The sequence below is a fragment of the Phyllostomus discolor genome, chromosome 14 (assembly GCF_004126475.2).
Source record: "Phyllostomus discolor isolate MPI-MPIP mPhyDis1 chromosome 14, mPhyDis1.pri.v3, whole genome shotgun sequence".
Lineage (NCBI taxonomy): Eukaryota > Metazoa > Chordata > Mammalia > Chiroptera > Phyllostomidae > Phyllostomus > Phyllostomus discolor.
This window is the reverse complement of record NC_040916.2, coordinates 7007762-7028651: the sequence shown is the minus strand read 5'-3', so window position 1 is coordinate 7028651 and position 20890 is coordinate 7007762. Positions and strand designations below refer to the sequence as shown.

Genomic DNA, 20890 nt, shown 5'->3' with positions numbered 1-20890 from the left:
TCCTTTATTAGTACTTAATACTTTTTAGCATTCAAACTTTTTTACATATATTGATAGATTTCAATGTAAGTATTTTGTGTTTTGGGGGTGTTCTAAACAGTAGTTTTAAAATTTCAGTTTCTAGTGGTTTACTACTAGTATATAGATATACAATTGATTTTTGAAGGTTGATCTTATATTTTGCAACCTTGCTGAAACTAAAGTATTTGGAAGTTTTTACACAGACAATAATGGAATAAGTGAAGAAACTATTGTATTGCTTCCTTTCATATATGTACACACACCTATTTTTCCCCCTTGTTGCAGGACCTCTGGTCCAATGCTCCTTTATTTCTTCTGGTCCTTTATTTCCTCCTTGGGAGGAAATAAATTCATCTTTCACTATTAAGAATAATGTTAGCTGTGACACTTTTGCCTTTTAACAGGTGGAGATATTAAGTTCTCTTCTATTTCTAGTTTGCTGAGAAGTTTTATTGTGAAAAGATAATGAGTTCTGTTAACTGCTTTTTGGTGGCATCTAATAAGATTATACTGTTTTCTTCTTTAAAATTTATTGATATTATAAATTACACTGATTAATTTTTGAGTTTGAACAATCTTGCATTTATGGAATAAATTTTAATTGGTTATGATATACTATTATTGTTATATATGTCAAGATTAGATTTGTTGATATTTTCTTTAGAAGTTTTGGTTCTATATTTATTAAAGATATTGTTTATAATTTTCTTGCAATGATATTGTCTGATTTTGGTATCATGCTAATGTCCTCATGAAATGAGTTGAGAAGTATTTCCTCCTCTTATACTTCTTGGCAAGTTTGTTTACATGTGCTATTATTTATTCCTAAAGTGTTTGGTAGAATTCCCCAGGTGAGCTACTGGGTCTGCAGTTCTCATTGTGAAAAGGTTTTAAGTCTGTTTCTTTAATAAATATAAGACTATACAGGCTATCTTTGAGTAGTTTTGGTATTTGGTGTCTTATTATTTTTTTAATTGTAGGAGCACTTCCTTGGGCTACTGCCATGTTACTAATGAGCAAACTGAGCCTTAGAGAGATAAATAAACCTAGCCACAGTAACCCAACTAAGTGACAGAGCATGGTATAGAAGTTACAAAGTTTTTTTTAAATATATGTTTTCATGGTTAAAAGCGTTTCACTAAAAATTTTGGGTGAAGATTCAATGTTAATCTCATCTCATTCAATATTTTCTTTTCATCCATCCTTCCACTCCTCTCCCCTCTGGCAACCATCAGTTTATTCTCTGTATCTATAGGTCTGTTTTTATATGGTTTGTTAATTTGTTTTGTTGTTTTAGATTCCACATATAAGTTAAATCATATCATATTTGTCTTTTTAATTTATGATTTCACTTGAAATGAATACCTTCTTGTTCCATTCATGCTATACCAAGTGGTAAAACTTCACCCTGTGTATTGCTAAGTACTAATCCATTGTGTTTGGGCAGCAAATTTTCTCTAATTTTTATAGAAGTTTTATGGTTTAAAATTTGACATTTACAACTATAAAGAGTAATTTTTATATATGGTGTGAGGTAGGGATTGAAGTATATACTTTGTCATATGGCTTCCAAATTTCTTTAAATATGTTTTATTGATTATGCTATGACAGTTGTCCCATTTCCCCCCTTTCACTTCCCTCTACCCTGCACACCCTCTCCCACCCACATTCCCCCCTTTGGTTCATGTCCATGTGTCATACTTATAAGTTCTTTAGCTTCTACATTTCCCATACTATTCTTACCCCCTGCCCCTGTCTATTTTCTACCTACCATCTATACTACTTATTCTCTGCACCTTTTCCCCCTCTCTCCTCCTCCCAATCCCCTGTTGCTAACCCTCCATGTGATCTCCATTTCTGTGGTTCTGTTCCTGTTCTACTTGTTTGCTTAGTTTGTTTTTTTGTTTGTTTTGGTTTAAAGTGTGGTTGTTAATGATTGTGAGTTTGCTGTCATTTTACTGTTCATATTTTTTATCTTCTTTTCCTTATGTAAGTACCTATAACATTTCATATAAAAAGGGCTTGGTGATGATGAACTCCTTTAACTTGACTTCACCTGAGAAGCACTTTATCTGCCCTTCCATTCTAAATGAAAGCTTTGCTGGATAGAGCAATCTTGGATGTAGGTCCTTGCCTTTCATGACTTGGAATACTTCTTTCCAGCCCTTCCTTGCCTATAAGGTCTCTTTTGAGAAATCAGCTGACAGTCTGATGGGAACTCCTTCGCAGGCAACTGTCTCCTTATCTCTTGCTGCTTCTAGGAGTCTCTCCTTCATCTTAATCTTGGCTAAAGTAATTATGATGTGCCTTGGAGTGTTCCTCTTTGGGTCCAACTTCTTTGGGACTCTCTGAGCTTCCTGGACTTCCTGGAAGTCTATTTTCTTTGCCAGATCGGGGAAGTTCTCCTTTATTATTTGTTCAAATAAGTTTTCCACTTGTTGCTCTTCCTCTTCTCCTTCTGGCACCCCTATAATTTGGATGTGGGAATGTTTAAAGATGTCCTGGAGGTTCCTAAGCCTCTCCTCATTTTTCTGAACTCTTGTTTCTTCATTCTTTTCCTTTTGATTGTTTCTTTCTTCCTTCTGGTCCACTCCATTGATTTCAGTCCCAGTTTCCTTCCCATCGCTATTGGTTCCCTGTACATTTTCCTTTATTTCACTTAGTATAGCCTTCATTTTGTCATCTTATTTGTGATGAAATTCAACCAATTCTGTGAGCATCCTGATCACCCGTGCTTTGAGCTGTGCATCTGATAGGTTGGCTATCTCTTCATTGCTAAGTTGTATTTTTTCTGGAGCTTTGATCTGTTCTTCCATATGGGCCACTTTTTTTGTCTTGACATGCCTGTTATGTAGTGAGGGGCAGAGCCGTAGGTGTTCACTGGGCGGGGCAACCCAGTCACTGTGTTGTGATGCTGTATGTGGGGCAGGGTTCAGAGAGGGAACAATGGCACTTGCTCCACTCTCTGCCAGATTTCAGTCACTTCTGCTGTTTTCCCCAAGCAAATTGGGCCCTTCTGGTGCTGATTCCCATCTGGGTGGGTTTGTGTATGTTCTAGGACTCTGTGGGTCTCTCCAGTGGACTCTCCTGTGAGGCTGGGAGTCTCTCCTGGCACCTCAACCTCCACAGGTGTTTTCAATTGGTGTTCTGAGGCTTTATTTCCCCACACTGGAATCCTGGGTTGCATGGTCTGTCTTGTTCCCATTTCGTTTTATCTGTGTGTGAATGTGGGACTGCCTGAGTCTGCAAGCCACCTTGAGTGCCAAGGCCCTCCATAATCTGCTGCCTCACTGGGTCCACCAGCTGCTGCCCCATGTGCCTGGGGTTCATCAGCTGCTGCTTTGTGCACCTGGGGTTTACCAGTCACTGGTGTTATTTTGCTGTGACCCCTCTCTGCCCAGTTCTGCCCCTTCTATCACTCTGGATGAATGTGTCTACTTTAACTCCTTGGTTGTTGAACTTCCATACAGTTCAGTTTTCTGTTGGTACTTGTTGTTTTGTTTCTAAATTTTTGTTGTCCTTATTTTGGTTGTGTGAGGAGGCACAGTGTGTCTACTTATGCCTTCATCTTGGCCAGAAGTCCCCACATTTTCTTTGATCTGTTCATCTATCAATGGACATCAGTAATTTGTTTCTTTCAAAGAATTTGTGAATTCCATTTAGGTTGTCAAATTTATAAACATAAAGTTTTTTTGTAATATTTCCACATATACTCAGTAGTTCACATTGTGTAAACTGGAATGACATTTGGGTTGGGGGTAGAAAATTCTACAACTAAAACTATATTTGATTCAATTTGACAAATTTTAAATTAAATTAGAAGTCAGTTTAACAGGAGGAGGAAGCACATATGAGTTTGTTTACTTATAGCTAAATTATTTACAAAGTGTTTCCACAGTATTTACAAATGAAGAAGATAAATGGAAATATCATTACCTTTACACTGAGGAGGGTCACTACTCCATTTGCCAGGACCAGAACAAATAAGTTTGCTCTCTCCCACAAGTGAATATTCATCTGGTCCATTTGAAGGCTCACAACTATAAGTTACTAATTCATTAAATTCAAATACATTCCTCCAGCTATTAGTGTGTTTTCCATTTTCTATTTTTCCAGGTGATTGACACAAAATCTCTTTAAAAGAGAAAACATAGGAAGAGAAAAAAAGGAAAGATGAAAGATTAAGAAAACATTGGTAAAATCCTATGAACTGTCTTTAGTAATTTTATCAACATGATTTCTACAGTCTAGTTGTGAATCCAATATCCATTTAGAAGGTTCCATGAAAAAATGTATAACTCTAAGTCAAACCATGTAAAATGAACTTCCAAAGAAAACTAATTTTCTTAAGTACCTATATTTATCTATAAGGCCATTTTAAGTTTTGTTCTAGTCATCATAAGAGTTGTTGAAAATTTCATGAGAAAACATACTTGTGATTAAAGATAAAATTCACTGCTAGCCAAGATATGCTTTATAATTTATAGTTATGTCCATTTGCTAATTGCTGGTTCACAATAATACTAAGATATTGTCTTTTTCACTTTCATCCTTATGAGTGTACAAGTGAAAATTTCCAAAAGCTACAAACTGTTATTTTACAGCAGACTGACTCTAGGTATCTTCCTTTAAGCTAGATTTTGAAGAGATTTATAAAAATGTAAAACAATGCCTTTGTTCTCACTATTTGTTTTGGAAATTTTGTATTGTTTATAAGAAATACATTGCATATTTTAACATGTATTGAGTTTACCATTTTAAAAAATAAATTATTTTAGACACTTCTCAGTTTTAATTACAAAATAATAAATATCAATAGGCATAACCCACATAAAGCAAAGCTCTGGGATATTTGTTAATTTAAAAACATAAAGGACAAACAATAAGTATTGGCAAAGATTTCTAGAAAAGGGAATCCTCTTGTACTGTTGGTGGTTCAGTAAATTGGTATAGCCACTATGGAAAACAGTTGTAAATTACCACAAAATATTAAAAATAGAAGTGCAGTATGACCCAGCAATTCCACTTATGGGTGCCTATTGGAAGAAAATAAAAACAGTAATTCAAAAGGATATGCACACTCCTAGATTTACTGCAGCATTATTTATAACAGCCAAGGTGTAAAAACCACCTAGGTGTCCATCAATAGATGAATGGACAAAAAAGATGTAAACCATATGAGGTCCATCCAGAAGGTATCTAGCCATTAATATGAAAAAGAGACATTTACTGAAAAGACACAAGGTACGAGAAACACTGTACATAGGACAATGCCACCTCTGTCCCCTTCAAAGTAGGTATCTTGGGACCTCCCACAGTTCTCCAAATCACCATTGGCTGTCCCCTCATATTTTCCTGAATCTTATAGTCTGGAATCTCTTCCCCTTCAAAGGTGATTTTAGTTTTAGGAACAGCCAGAAGTCAAGGGTGCCAAACCTGGGCTGTAGTGGGTCCTGAGTCAACTGGGTGATTTGATGTTTCACCAAAAAACCCTACAGGAGACATGATGCATGAGCGGGCACACTGTCATGATGAAGCTGCCAATTGTGACAGCTTCATCTACCAGTTGCCCATAGCTGCAGCCTTCTGAATCATCTAAATAGTTTCCGGAGAGGAATGTTCAATCTTAACACAAAATTTGATGTAGATTTGTTGCTGTCCTTGCTCAGTCATTTTGAATGTGATGGCCCCACAGTACACACGCTCACTCAACGACATCTACCACCCCCACTCGCTAGTACAGTGAAGTCATCATTGTTCATGCATGCACATTCCAGTCCACTCTCCTTGGCTACCAGGTTACATCAGTGTCACACAAACTGTCCTTGCTATGGTAACAATGGCTGGACCTTTTCTGGACTGGCCTCATATATCTATGTGTATATATGTACATAGGCATACACATATAAAACATACAAATATATACCCATATAAAATGGAATGTTACCCAGCCATAAAGAAGAATGAAATGTTGCTATTTGCAACAACATTGATGGACTAAAGGGTATTATGCTGAGTGAAATAAGTTAAAGAAAGACAAATGCCATATGATTTCACTTACATGTGAAATCTAAAATAAGAAAACAAACAAAACAAAACAGAAATATACTTATAGATACAGAGAACAAACTGATGGTTGCATAGTAAAGTAGGCTGGGAAGATGGATAAATAAGGTGAGGGGGAATAAGAGGTCCAAATTTTCAGTTATAAAATAAGTAAGTCACCAGGATGTAATGTACAGCACAGGAAATGTATTCAATAATAATGTAATAAATTTGTACAGTGACAAATGGTTACTAGACTTATTGTAAGGCATATAAATATTGAATACGCTATGTTGTACTATTGTATGTCAACTATACTTTAATTTTAAAAAATTAGCATAAGTGGGTCCCAAAGGCCAAAAAGATCAAGAATTGCTGGTCTAAATTCTATAGTGAAAATTTACTTACTTTCACATGTTGGGATAGCATAGTTCCAATACACCTGGTCTCCAGAAAGTATACAAGTTAGAATTTGTTCACCTTTTAAGTAATAACTAAATTAAAAAAGGAAAAGGTTACTGGTTACTATTTTTTACTTGTTATGAAGATGTGCACAATAAAGAGGAAAAGTTCATATAGTTGTTTTTCTGCACTAAAGTAATTTGAGGAGGAATTCTCTTAAATGACGTAATGAAAGCGCTAACCAAATCTGGTATTTCATTAAACAATTTTGCATTTGAATACACATTGGCCAAGAAATGAATATATCTAAATAAATCTGTCATGCCTGTCTGTCAGTCTGGTCTCTGCTCTCTCTGGCAATCACATATAGGAGTGTCCAATCCACAGCCCAGGATGGCTATGAATGTAGCCCAACAGAAAATCATAAATTTACTTAATGCATTATGAGATTTTTTTGTGTGATTATGCATCACAATGTATTTAATGTGTGGCCCAGAGATATCAAAAGGTTGGACACCCTACACATGTATTTTTATGCCTTTACTTCTTCCATTCTACCCAATCAGGACAACAATTGAATAGAGAGATCAGTCTGTAGAGCTTGCCTGACTGGATTCAAGTTCCATCTCCATGACTGACATGTTATTGGTATTAGGCAAAGTCCCTAATGTTTTCCTTTTTCACTTTCTTCATCTATGAAAGGGGATAATACTATGTAACTCATGAGGTTGTTTTCAGTGTTAGATGATTGGGTATCTGATACATAATGAGTGGTAGGTAAGTTTTAGCCCTCATTAACACAGGCATACCTCAGATATATCACAGGTTTGGTTCCAGACCATCACAATACAGTGAATATCACAATAAATCAAGTCATACTTTTTTTTCGATTTACCAGTGCATATAAAGTTGTGTTTGTGCTATACTGTAGACTATTAAGTGCACAATAGCATTATGTCTAAAGAAACAATAAGTACATTTTAATTAAAAATACTTCATTGCTAAAAGTGCTAATCATCATTTGAACCTTCAGCTTCACTGTAACTGTTGCTGGTGGAAGGTTATGTCTTGATGTTAATGAAAATGCAACGCATGCAAAGTGCAATCAAGCAAAGGACAATACAATGAGGTGTGTATGTATTTTTTGAAAAATAATCTTCAGCTGAGGATATGTATATTGATATTAGAGATAGAGGGAAGGAAGAAGGAGGGAAGGAGAGGGAGAGGGATTGGAGAGAGAGAGAGAGAGAAAAAAACATCAGTGTGAGAAACACAAATCAGTTGCCTCTTGTACATGTCCTGACCAGGGATCGAACCCTCAGCCTAGGTGTGTGCACCACCAGGGGATGGAATGTACAGCCTTTTGGTGTATGGGATGATGCTCTAACCAACTGAGCCACCTGCTAAGGGCTGCATGCATTCTTTTTTTAAAAATGTATTTTATTGATTATGCTATGACAGTTGTCCCACTTCTCCCTTTCACTCCCCTCTACCCTGCACACCCTCTCCCACCCACATTCCCCCCTTTGGTTCATGTCCATGTGTCATACTTATAAGTTCTTTAGCTTCTACATTTCCCATACTATTCTTACCCCCTGCCCCTGTCTATTTTCTACCTACCATCTATACTACTTATTCTCTGCACCTTTTCCCCCTCTCTCCTCCTCCCAATCCCCTGTTGCTAACCCTCCATGTGATCTCCATTTCTGTGGTTCTGTTCCTGTTCTACTTGTTTGCTTAGTTTGTTTTTTTGTTTGTTTTGGTTTAAAGTGTGGTTGTTAATGATTGTGAGTTTGCTGTCATTTTACTGTTCATATTTTTTTATCTTCTTTTCCTTATGTAAGTACCTATAACATTTCATATAAAAAGGGCTTGGTGATGATGAACTCCTTTAACTTGACTTCACCTGAGAAGCACTTTATCTGCCCTTCCATTCTAAATGAAAGCTTTGCTGGATAGAGCAATCTTGGATGTAGGTCCTTGCCTTTCATGACTTGGAATACTTCTTTCCAGCCCTTCCTTGCCTATAAGGTCTCTTTTGAGAAATCAGCTGACAGTCTGATGGGAACTCCTTCGCAGGCAACTGTCTCCTTATCTCTTGCTGCTTCTAGGAGTCTCTCCTTCATCTTAATCTTGGCTAAAGTAATTATGATGTGCCTTGGAGTGTTCCTCTTTGGGTCCAACTTCTTTGGGACTCTCTGAGCTTCCTGGACTTCCTGGAAGTCTATTTTCTTTGCCAGATCGGGGAAGTTCTCCTTTATTATTTGTTCAAATAAGTTTTCCACTTGTTGCTCTTCCTCTTCTCCTTCTGGCACCCCTATAATTTGGATGTGGGAATGTTTAAAGATGTCCTGGAGGTTCCTAAGCCTCTCCTCATTTTTCTGAACTCTTGTTTCTTCATTCTTTTCCTTTTGATTGTTTCTTTCTTCCTTCTGGTCCACTCCATTGATTTCAGTCCCAGTTTCCTTCCCATCGCTATTGGTTCCCTGTACATTTTCCTTTATTTCACTTAGTATAGCCTTCATTTTGTCATCTTATTTGTGATGAAATTCAACCAATTCTGTGAGCATCCTGATCACCCGTGCTTTGAGCTGTGCATCTGATAGGTTGGCTATCTCTTCATTGCTAAGTTGTATTTTTTCTGGAGCTTTGATCTGTTCTTCCATATGGGCCACTTTTTTTGTCTTGACATGCCTGTTATGTAGTGAGGGGCAGAGCCGTAGGTGTTCACTGGGCGGGGCAACCCAGTCACTGTGTTGTGATGCTGTATGTGGGGCAGGGTTCAGAGAGGGAACAATGGCACTTGCTCCACTCTCTGCCAGATTTCAGTCACTTCTGCTGTTTTCCCCAAGCAAATTGGGCCCTTCTGGTGCTGATTCCCATCTGGGTGGGTTTGTGTATGTTCTAGGACTCTGTGGGTCTCTCCAGTGGACTCTCCTGTGAGGCTGGGAGTCTCTCCTGGCACCTCAACCTCCACAGGTGTTTTCAATTGGTGTTTTGAGGCTTTATTTCCTGGAGCTGAGACGCTGGGTTGTGCAGTCTGTCTTGCTCCCCAGTTTTGCCTGGTTTATCTGTGTATGAATGTGGTACCACCAGGTCTACCAGCTGCTTTGCTCGCTGGGCCCTGCTCCACAATCTGTTGCCTGTCTGTGTCTGACAGCCACTGCCTGTGCTCCCAGGATCTGCCAGCTACTGTATTTCGCCCAGGGTCCACCAGCCACTGCTGTTTTTGCTGTGACCACTCTCCACCTGGCCGCCTGGTTCTGCTCCTCCTACCAATCTGGATGAATGTGTCTACTTTAACTCCTTGGTTGTTGGACTTCCATACAGTTCAATTTTCTTTCAGTACTGTTTTTTTGTTGTTGTTGTTATTTTGTTTCTAAATTTTTGTTGTCCTTAGTTTGGTTCAGCAAGGAAGCACAGTGTTTCTACCTATGCATCCATCTTCTGCATGTATTGTTTAAATCAGAATATCTTTCTAGGGATACCTCAGACATATTGGATGAAACAAATAAAAAAATCTGTGGTTTGGAGAAGGTATAGTCTTTGAGGCTTCTTTTGTCTTGGAAACTCCTTATTTAGCCTTATATCTTGATTGAGAGCCTTGCTGGGTAAAAGTAGCCTTGGTTGCAGACCTCTGGTTCTCATTACTTGGAATATTTCTTGTCGTTCTCTTCTGGTTTGGAGGATTTCCGTTGAGAAGTCAGCTGCTAGTCTTATTGGGGCTCCCTTGTATGTTACTTCCTGTCTTTCCCTTGCTGCCTTTAAGATTCTCTCTTTGTCTTGGAATTTTGCCATTTTAGTTATGATGTGTCTTGAAGTGGGCCTCTTTGGGTTCTTCTTGATTGGAACAGTCTGTGATTCTTAGATTTGTGTGACTTTTTCTATCATCAAATTAGGGAAGTTTTCCATCACTCCTTTTGCAAACAGGTTTTCTATCCCTTGCTCTTCTTCTCCTTCTGATATCCCTATTATACAGATATTATTACGTTTCATGTTGTCTTGCATTTTACTTAACCCCTCTCTGTTCTTTCTGAGTCTCTTTTCCTTTTCTTGCTCTTTCTCTGTGTTTCTTTCTACCTTGTCCTCCGCCTTGCTGATCCGATCCTCTGCTTCATCTAGCCTGCTTTTGATGACTTCTGCTGTGTTCTTCATTTCAGAAATTGTATTCCTCATTTCCTCTTGGCCCTTTAAATTTCTATTTCCTTTTTCATGCTGATATAGTTTGCAGTGAGTTTATTGTAGTTTCCCTGTAGGTTTTGGTAGCTCATTGTGAACTCATTGAGCTTCCTTCAAACAACTGCTTTGAACTCAATATCTGATAGTTGACCTGCCTTTACTTCATTTAGCATTCTTTCTGAGGTTTCCTCCTTTCCTTTCATTTGGGGATTGTTTGTTTGTCTTCCCAAAGTTTGTGAGACTCTTCTTGTTAGCCTCTGCTTCTCAAATTCATCTGTTCTGAATCCCTGGGTTTATGATGTGAAGTTCTATGGTAGAAGACCTGTGAGATTCAGTGGTGTAGTCCCCTTGATTTCCTGAGTTTGCTGGTCTTGGGCTGTCATTTATGTTGGTTTTCTGTAAGTCTTTCATTTTTTATTGCTGTTGGGTCTTTGGTGGGTCCTTTCCTCCAGCTGGTTATCTGAGGGTCACTCCATCGACCACATCTTATATTCTGTTGTGCAGGTGTGGACAGGTTGTGTTGAAGCTGATTATTCTGTGTGTACGAGGTTTTGAGGCTTCTCTCTCACTGTTGTTCACTTGTTTGTTCTGGGTAATTTCTCCACCATTTATTTGTATTTCCAGATTGGTCCAGGATTGACGTTAGTGTGGCTTCCACTCCCTTCTTCACCTTCTTCTGTTGTTATCTGTTGCTGGTTGCTTTGTTTGTGGGTTTTCTCCTCCAGCAGATATACTGGTGTTCACAGATCCCACCTGCCTTTTTTTGTGATCATTTGGAGGGGGAAGGCAAAATGGTTTAAGACAGTGGGAGTGTATTTTATAGTATTTAAAGTACCAACCCATAGAGAAGAGATATGGAATCCTTTATATATGTATAGTGTTAACCATGGTATTTCACCCAACTAGCAACTTTTCAGAAAGGGTAGAAAAAAGATAAGACTCTTGTTGGGGGGGGATAATTGTGAGTTGGATCTAGAAAGTAGTGAGCTTGTGGGAGGTCAGATTATAAGGTAAAGTGAGAGTAAATGAGAGAAAATACATGTAGTGTGTGAGAGAATAGAGTTAACTACAACAGTAATTAAGTTCCGGAAACAGTGAAGATCTGGGAGGGGTACTGTGTGGTATTTATAACTGGATGGAACAGCAACTATTTACAATAGTAATGGAACAACAACCATATGAAAGAATCTATGTGGTCTAAATAACAAGAATAGGAAGTACAGGACCTAGAGTAGTGTGCTATTAGAACACAAGTAAGGTGAAAGATGGAAAATTAAAAATATACTATGGAAGAGAAAACTAGGGAAATCAGCTTTGCAAGAGATGCTAAAGAGTCCGCTTTAATACAGGAAGAAAAACAATGAGAGGGAGAAGAAAACAGGTTTGAAAAAAATGGCAAGAATAAGTACCTATTAATAATAACCTTAAACATAAATGGATTAAATGCCCCACTCAGAAGACATAGAATAGCTGAATGGATAAGAGAGCATGACCCACACATATGTAGCCTAAAAAAGACCCATCTCAGAACAAAAGACCTACACAGACTAAAAGTGAAGGGCTAGGAACAAATTTTCCAAGCAAACAAACAAACAGCCAGAATAGCAATACTTATATCAAACAAAATAGACTTCAAAAAAAGAGCCATAAAAAGAGACCCAGAAGGTCACTTCATAATACTCAAGGGAAGAATCCATCAAGAAGACATAAATATAGTAAATATATATGCACCCAACATAGGAGCACCCAAATACATAAAGAAAATCTTGGAGGACTTCAAGAAAGATATTGACCACAGCACGATTATAGTAGGGGATTTTAACACCCCACTGTCAAAAATGGACAGATCTTCCAAACAAAATATTAAACAGATATTGTGGCATTGAACAATGCCCTAGATCAAATGGACTTAACTGACATATATAGAGCCTGTCATCCCAAATAAGCAAAATACACATTCTTTTCAAATGCCCATGGAACATTTTCAAAGACAGACCACATGATAGGACACAAAACAAGCCTCAACAAATTCAAGAAATTTGAAATCATATCAAGCATTTTCTCAGACCACAAGGCACTGAAACTAGAAACCAATCCCAAGAAAAAAAAACCCAAACACTGAAACTCGTGGAGATTGAATAGCATGCTATTAAACAATGAATGGGTCAAGAATGAGATTAGGGAAGAATTAAAAAAGTTTCTGGAAAAAAATGAAAATGAACTCACAACAATCCAAAACTTATGGGACATAGCAAAAGCAGTCCTGAGAGGGAAGTTCATAGTGATACAGGCCTATCTACAAAAGATAGGAACATTTCAAATAAACAACCTAACCATATGCCTACAAGACCTTGAGGAACAATAACAAAGACCACCCAGAGCAAGTAGAAGGAAGAAAATAATGAAGATCAGAGCAGAATTCAATGACATAGAGACTAAAAGCACAATTCTAAGGATCAATGAAGCCAGGAGCTAGTTCTTTGGAAAGATAAACAAAATTGACAAGCCTTTAAGCAGACTCATTGAGGAAAAAAAAGAGAGAGGACCCAAATAAACACAATTGGAAATGAAAGAGGAGAGATTACAACTGATACCACAGAAATACAAAGGATTGTAAGAATTTACCACAAAGAATTATATGCCAAGAAATTTGAAATCTGAGTGAAATGGACAAATTTCTAGAAAAAATATAACCTTCCAAAATTCAATGTAGAAAAGGCAGAAAGCCTGAACAGACCAATAACAGCAGATGAAATTGAAGCAGTAATCAAAGCTTCTGACACACAAAAGCCCTGGACCGGATGGTTTCTCATCAGAATTTTACAAAGCGTTTAAGGAAGAGCTAACCTCGATCCTTCACAGACTATTCTAAAAGATTCAAGAAGATGGAGGACTCCCAAACTCTTTTTGTGAAGCCAGCATCATCCTAACCCCAAAACCATATAGGGACATAACAAAGAAAGAAAACTTCATGCCAATATTGCTCATGAATATAGATGCTAACATCCTCAACAAAATATTGGAAAATCACATCCAGCAATATGTTAAAAAGATCATACACCATGATCAAGTGGGATTCATCCCAGGGATGCAAGGATGATACAATATTCACAAATCACACAAAAATTACATGACCATATCAATAGATGTGGAAAAAGCATTTGATAAGGTACAGCACCCATTTATGATAAAAACACTCACCAAAGTGGGAACAGAGGGAACGTTACTCAACATAATAAAGGCCATATATGAGAGACCTACAGCCAACATCATCCTCAATGGGCAAAAATTCAGAGCTTTTCCACTAAGATCAGGAACAAAACATGAATGTCTGCTTTCACCACTCCTATTCAACATAGTATTGGAAGTCCTAGTCACAGAAATCTGACAAGAAAAATAAATAAAAGGCTTCCAAATTGGAAAGGAGGAAGTAAAACTGTAATTGTTTGCCGATGACATGACAGTGTACATAGAAAATCCTACAGACTCCACCAAAAAACTACTCGATCCAATAAGTGAATTTAGCAAAACAGTGGGATACAAAGTCAGTATTCAGAAATCAAAGGCGTTTTTGTACACCAACAATGAAATATCAGAAACAGAAATCAGAAAAAAATATCCCATTTGATACTGCAACAAGAAAAATAAAGTACGTAGCAATAAACCTAACCAAGAGATGTAAAAGACCTGTACTCAGAAAACTACACAACACTGAAGAAAGAAATTCAGGAAGATACAAACAAATGGAAGCATGTATCATGCTCATGGATTGGAAGAATTAACATCATCAAAATGTCCATACTACCCAAAGCAATTTATAGATTCAATGCAATCCCTATGAAAGTACCAATGACATATTTCACAGGTATAGAACAAACATTTTGAAAATTTATATGGAACCATAAATGACCCTGAATGGCTGCAGCAATTTTGAGAAAGAAGAACAAAGTAGGAGGGGTCACAATACCTGATATCAAACTGTATTACAAGTCCAGTGTAATCAAAACAGCCCAGTACTGGCATTAAAACATAGACCAATGGAACAGAACAGACAGACCAGAAATAAAACCAAGTCTCTATGGTCAACTAATATTTGACAAAGGGGACAGCAGCATAAAATGGAATACAAATAACCTCTTCAACAAATGGTGTTGGGAGATCTGGACAGCTATGTGCAAAAAAATGAAACTTGATCACCAACTTATATCATAAAGAAAAATAAATTCAAGGTAGATAAAAGACAAATATAAGTCATGGCACCATAAAAGTCCTAAAGGAAAACATCGGCAGGAAAATCTCAGACTTTCCACACAGCAACATCTCCACTGATATGTCCCCTAAAGCAAGGGACATAAAGGAAAGAATAAACAAATGAAACCTAATGTAATTAAAAAGCTTCTGCATTGCCAAAGAAAACAGCATTAAAATGAAAAGAGAACCAACCATATGGGAAAACATATTTGCCAAAGATATCTTGGACAAGGGTTTGATCTCCAAAGTATATAAAGAACTCATAAGACTCCACTCCAGGAAGACAACGACGCAATTAAAAGGTGGGCAAAGGACTTGAACAGACACTTCTCTAAGAAGGACATACAGAGGGCCCAGAGACATATGAAAAGATGCTCAGCATCACTAGCCATTAGAGAGACTCAAATTAAAACCGCAATGAAATACTACCTCACACTTTTGAGAATGGCTGTCATAAACAAATCAACAAACAAGTGTTGGAGAGGTTGTGGAGAAAAGGGAACCCGAGTGCAGTGCTGGTGGGAATGCAGACTGGTGCATCCACTGTGGAAAACAGTATGGAATTTCCTCAGAAAACCAAAAATGGAACTGCCTTTTGACTCAGCAATTCCACTGCTGGACTATATCCTAAGAGCCCTGAAACACCGATCCAAAATAATCTATGCACACCAATGTTCATAGCAGCACATTTTACAATAGCCAAGTGTTGGAGCAAACTAGGTGCCCATCAGTAAATGAGTGGATTATAAAACTGTGGTTCATTTACATAATGGAATTGTACTCAGCAGAGAGAAAGAAGGAGCTCCTACCCTTTGGGACAACACTGATGGAACTAGAGAGCATTATACTAAGTGAAATAAGCCAGGTCGTGAGGGACAAATATCATATGATCTCACCTTTAACTGGAACATAATCAACAAAAGAAAAAAGCAAGAAAAATATAACCAGAGACACTGAAAGTAAAAACAATCTGACAGTAACCAGAGGGGAAGTGGAAGGGGATAATGGGGGGAAGAGTTTTCAGGAACTACTATGAAGGATACGTGGACAAAAACAAAGGGGAAAGTGCAAACAAGGGAGGGAGGGGGATTTGGTTTGGGTGGGTGGAGCAGTTGGGGCGAAATGCATCCAACTGTAATTAAACAACAATAACAATTAAAAAAATTAAAAAATCGATTATTTAAATTTACTGTTCTCTCTCCTGAATTCTCATTGCAATATTTATAAATATCTATTTGATACTTCCTATTTACTATTTTGTTTTGACATTCTTGTATATATTCTGTTTGTCAATAAGGCTACCATTTCTTTGAAAAGAATTTATGTCTTAAATGTTTGACATCCCTCAAAATGCTTTAGCTGTCTCTCTAAAACTATTAAGTGGATGTTCCATTTTTTTTTTACTTAAGTTAAAAAATAGTGAAACTGCTTGTAGATGGTTTGGGTTGCCTTTTCCATCAAGGCTCACTCATTCCCCTCGTCCCATATTTTAGTGTTAAGAGAGAATTCTGAGAAGATGGCAGAGTAGGTAGCACTAGGACTCTATCTACCCAACTAGACAATGATTTCAATGGTAGAATCTGCTTGATGTAACTATTTGGAACTCGGGAGTCTACCAAATGCTTGCAACTTCCAAGGGAAGACTCTGACAAGTAAATGTAATTTCAATAAATTTCAGCTCTTAGGAAAATAGGAGCTACATATCCTTCACTACCTACAATGGATCAGGCACCCGTATGTGTTCTTGAAGCAGGTTGAAGTAAGTTGATGGGTAAAAATGTCCTGTTGTACAAATATCAGGGGTCTGCACTCTGATCACTGCTTCTGGTAACAAAGAAGTGGACCAAAAGATGGGCAGTTATTGTTGTGGCATCTCCTCCCCTTCTAGTATTCCCTTTTCTCCCCACCTGAAATTATTTTCAGGGAACTTAGAGATCCTGCATCCTTTTCTCCCTACTTCATATTTTGCTTTTCCTCTCTCAGGAGACAGACATTAAAAACAGGGATATTTAAAACACAACGGCATGTATATGGAATACTAGAAATTGAGTGCATGTGCCCATGGAAATGCTCTGAAACAACCTGAATAGACTTTCAGTTTACATCTGAGGCTGATCCTTAGCACAGAGATACCCTACAACAATCAAACATACAAAAAACAATAACAAAAAAGCAGTAAGGCCTAAGAATAGTGAAGGAGTTGATTTCTAAAGTTACCACATTATTAGATTTAAATATGCAGTATTCCACAAAAACAAAATCAAAAGGCATGCAAAAAAGAGGAATGTATGGTCCATAAAAAAAAGACTGTCCCTAATAAAGCATGATGGCAAATTTACTAGACAAAGACTTCAAAATAACTCTCTTAAAGATGCTCAAAGAACAAAATGAAGTAGAGAAAGTCAAGAAAATGATGTATGAACAAAATTGAAATATCAGTAAGATAACATAAAAGCTAAAAAAGGTGAAAAAAACTCTGGACCTCAGAGGTACAATAACTGCTATGAAAAAATCACTAGAGGGATTAAAGGCAGATTTGAGCAGGCAGAAAAAAGAATCACTGCTCATGAAGTTAGGACAATGAAATTTATTCTGTCTGAAAAACAAAAAGAAAACAGAGTGAAGGAAATTTAACAGAGCCTAAGGGACCTGTGAGATACTATTAAGTGAACCAACGTACTCATTGTGGGAATCACAAAATAAGAAGAATGACAGCATGGGAAAAATATATATATAAAGAGATCATAGCTGGCAACTCCTCAAATTAGATAAAAGACATAAATATAAACATCCAAGAACTCAATGACCTCCAGGTAAAATGATTTCAAAGTGACCCACACTAAGACATAATGCAGTTGATGCTCCAAATCTGCAGATTTCACAAATATGGATTTAACCAACTAAGAATTCAAAATATTCTTTAAAAAAAAAGTACAGATTTTTTCTTGTCATTATTTTATAAACAATATGACAACTATTTACATAGCATTTACATTATATTAAGTATTGTAAGTAATCTACAGATGAAGTATACAGGAGGATATCCATAGGTTATATACAAACATGCCTTTTTATATGTGAGAATTGGATTGGTATCCACAAGGGGATACTAATCTCTTGTGGATACTAATCTAAGGACTACTGCAATCAAACTTTCAAAGACCAAAGACAAAGAGAGAATCTTTAAATTAGGAAGAGAAAACTGAATCATCACATTCAAGGGATACTCAATAAGATAATAAGCAGATCATGAGAAACTTTGGAACCCAGAAGACAATGGGCTGCCACACTAAAATGTGGGAAAAAAAACCCCTTTAAAACCAAAAATATTCTATCCAGCCAAATTGTCCTCAAAAGTGAAGGGAAAATAAGACAGTCCCAGGAAAACAAAAGCTGAGGGAGTCTGTGGCCACTAAAACTTCCCTTCAAGACATTCTTAAGGGAGTCCTCCAAGGTCAAATAAATGGACAGTAGAAAGTAACCTTGACCCAAAAAAAGAACTAAACATCTCACTAAATATAAATACATGGACAAATATAAAAGCTTGTATTCTTGTAATAATAGTTGGTAACTGTAATTTTTGTTTTCTTCACAATTTAAGAGATAATACATTTAAAGAAAAGTATTAGTGTGAAGTGTTATTGTGACTTTATTTTTTAACTCCCAATCTTGTTTTCTATATGTTAAAAAGTAATGTATTTAAAAGAACTATTAATTTATGCTTTGGGACACAAAGTATATAAAGATGAAATTTTGTGATGGTAACAACCAAATGGTGTGGGTATGAAGCTATAAAGGAGTTAGTTAGGTTGTTATGTGTTCTAATTTAGATTGATATAACTTTAGGATTTTAAATGTAATCCCCATGGTAACCACAAAGAAAATAGTCATAGAATATACACAAAAGGAAATGAGAAAGGAATTTAAATATTTCATTATAAAAAGATGACTAAAAAGGCCCTGGTTGGTGTGGCTTAGTGGTGGAGTGCCGGCCTGTGAATCCAAGGGTCACTGGTTTGATTCCCAGTCTAGGCCACAAGCCTGGGTTGCTGGCCAGGTTTCCAGTAGGGGGCGCACTAGAGGCAACCACACATTGATGTTTCCCTCTCTCTCCCCCCCTCCCCTCTCTAAAAAATAAAATAAAATCTTTAAAAAAATGACATGACTTAAAAAAGAAGACACTAATGTTGGAAGTGGACAAAAAAGCTATCAGGCATATAGAAAACAAGTAGCACTAAGACAGAAGATGCTCCTTGTTACCAATAGTTTACATTTAAATGACAAACTCTAATCAAAAGAAAGAGGTTGAAAGAATGGACAAAAAACATGTGATCCTACTATACATTGTCTACAAAAGACTCACTTGAGATCCAAAGACAAAATCAGGTTGAAAGTGAATGAATGGAGAAAGATAGTCCATGTAAACATTATCCCCAAAAAGAGCGGGGATGGCTATACTAATATCAGATAAAATTAGACTTAAAATCAAAATGGTTACAAGAAACAAATACAAGAGATCTTAAATATTAAATAAAAGGTATTTATGAAAAGCAGATATGTTATAAACACTCTGACACCTAATGACAGACATCAAAATATATGAAGCAAATGGAATTGAAAGGAGAAATGCACATTTCTACATAACAACCATTTCTACAGTAACAGCTAAATGACTTCGATATTCCACTTACAATAAAAGATAGAACAACCAGGCACAAGATATGTAAGGAATTAGAGGACTTTACTGACACACTTCTGTGAGCCATCCTTCAACTCTGAGAATTGTTTTGCTTTTTTTAGAGTGGGGTACACTTTGTTGTCAAGGATAAAGTCATTGTGATTACTACACTTGTGATGCTTACAATAATCTCATTATTACATATAGCAAGGGTTATATAATTTTGCTTTCCTCTGATGTAAATTTTTTTCTATTAAATACATATCTTTTCAGTTTCCATAAAAAGCCCAAGAGTTGACTGGGTGAAAGTACAACTTGTCACACAGAAAGCAAAGTAAAATCAACTTTATGGAAATACTTGAGAAGAAAAACAGTATGGAATTGGTAGTACCATATTTTCTCTAAGGAGCAACTTACCCATCATCACAATAGAAGTGAGTTTCTGTATTGAATTCAAGGGCCTTATTTGGGTCAACTATTCCACCATTTTCAACTTTTGGAGTTGAACATAATTTTTCTAAAAGAAAATTTTTTAATTTTTTAATACAAATTTCAAAACAAATTTAAATCATTATCAAAATTCTATACTATTCAATTCATGTACTATTATTTTCTTGAGTTAACTATTATAAAAGAAAATATAAAATTTACCCCGGCAACCAACTGCCTACAGAAAAATTTCTGGGAGATCTGTCAAATCCTAAAAACTGCACTGCTATCTAAAAACCTAGTTTCACATAAGAAAATCTTCATTGCCATAGTGGAAAATGGACCCTAAATTGTGTAAAAAAATAAATAAACACTACAGCAAACACACACACACACACACACACACACACACACAAGAAAGGATTTGTTTACTTACTGGTACAGGCTTCATCAAGAGGGTACCATGTATTATTTGGCTCACAAAAGGTGTTGTAGGGGGAAAATAATTTATAATTGTATCCTGGTTTACAAGTATAAAATACTTTCTCCCAAGTGTCATATGAAGCTCTAGGGTAACCCTTAATGTCCATAGACTCGAACGTTGGTGGGAAACCACAGCGACCTAAAAATAGGAAAATAAGAACATAAAAATAAAATATTTAATCTCTGACCAACCAGGGACTATGGCCTGGTAGCAGGTAGGTACTACAGAATAAATGGAACACTCTTCAGCAAGATTTTAGATAATTGTTCCCTGCTTTTACCCAAGTGGTGGTAGTAGTGGACAATGTGCTGCACTTTAAGTAACAATCTATTGGCTTTTGGTTTGTTGGGGAATGAGCTGAATTTTCATTCAACAGTAAATTTAAGAAGCAAAAATCAATG

General features: G+C 36.8%; 1 protein-coding gene across 1 annotated transcript in view; it reads right to left on the bottom strand.

The window, feature by feature from the left end:
• The window catches only part of LOC114512182 (membrane cofactor protein-like), a 31979-nt gene extending 11356 nt beyond the window's left edge, over positions 1–20623 (bottom strand). The window contains exons 1-4 of the mRNA XM_028531080.2: positions 20442–20623; positions 19994–20093; positions 6475–6560; positions 3958–4155 (exon numbers count right to left, since the gene is read on the bottom strand). Coding sequence (XP_028386881.2) covers positions 3958–4155; positions 6475–6560; positions 19994–20093; positions 20442–20595 — 538 coding nt within the window. The 5' untranslated portion in view covers positions 20596–20623. The remainder of the gene's footprint in view (positions 1–3957; positions 4156–6474; positions 6561–19993; positions 20094–20441) is intronic.
• Positions 20624–20890: the final 267 nt, after the last annotated feature.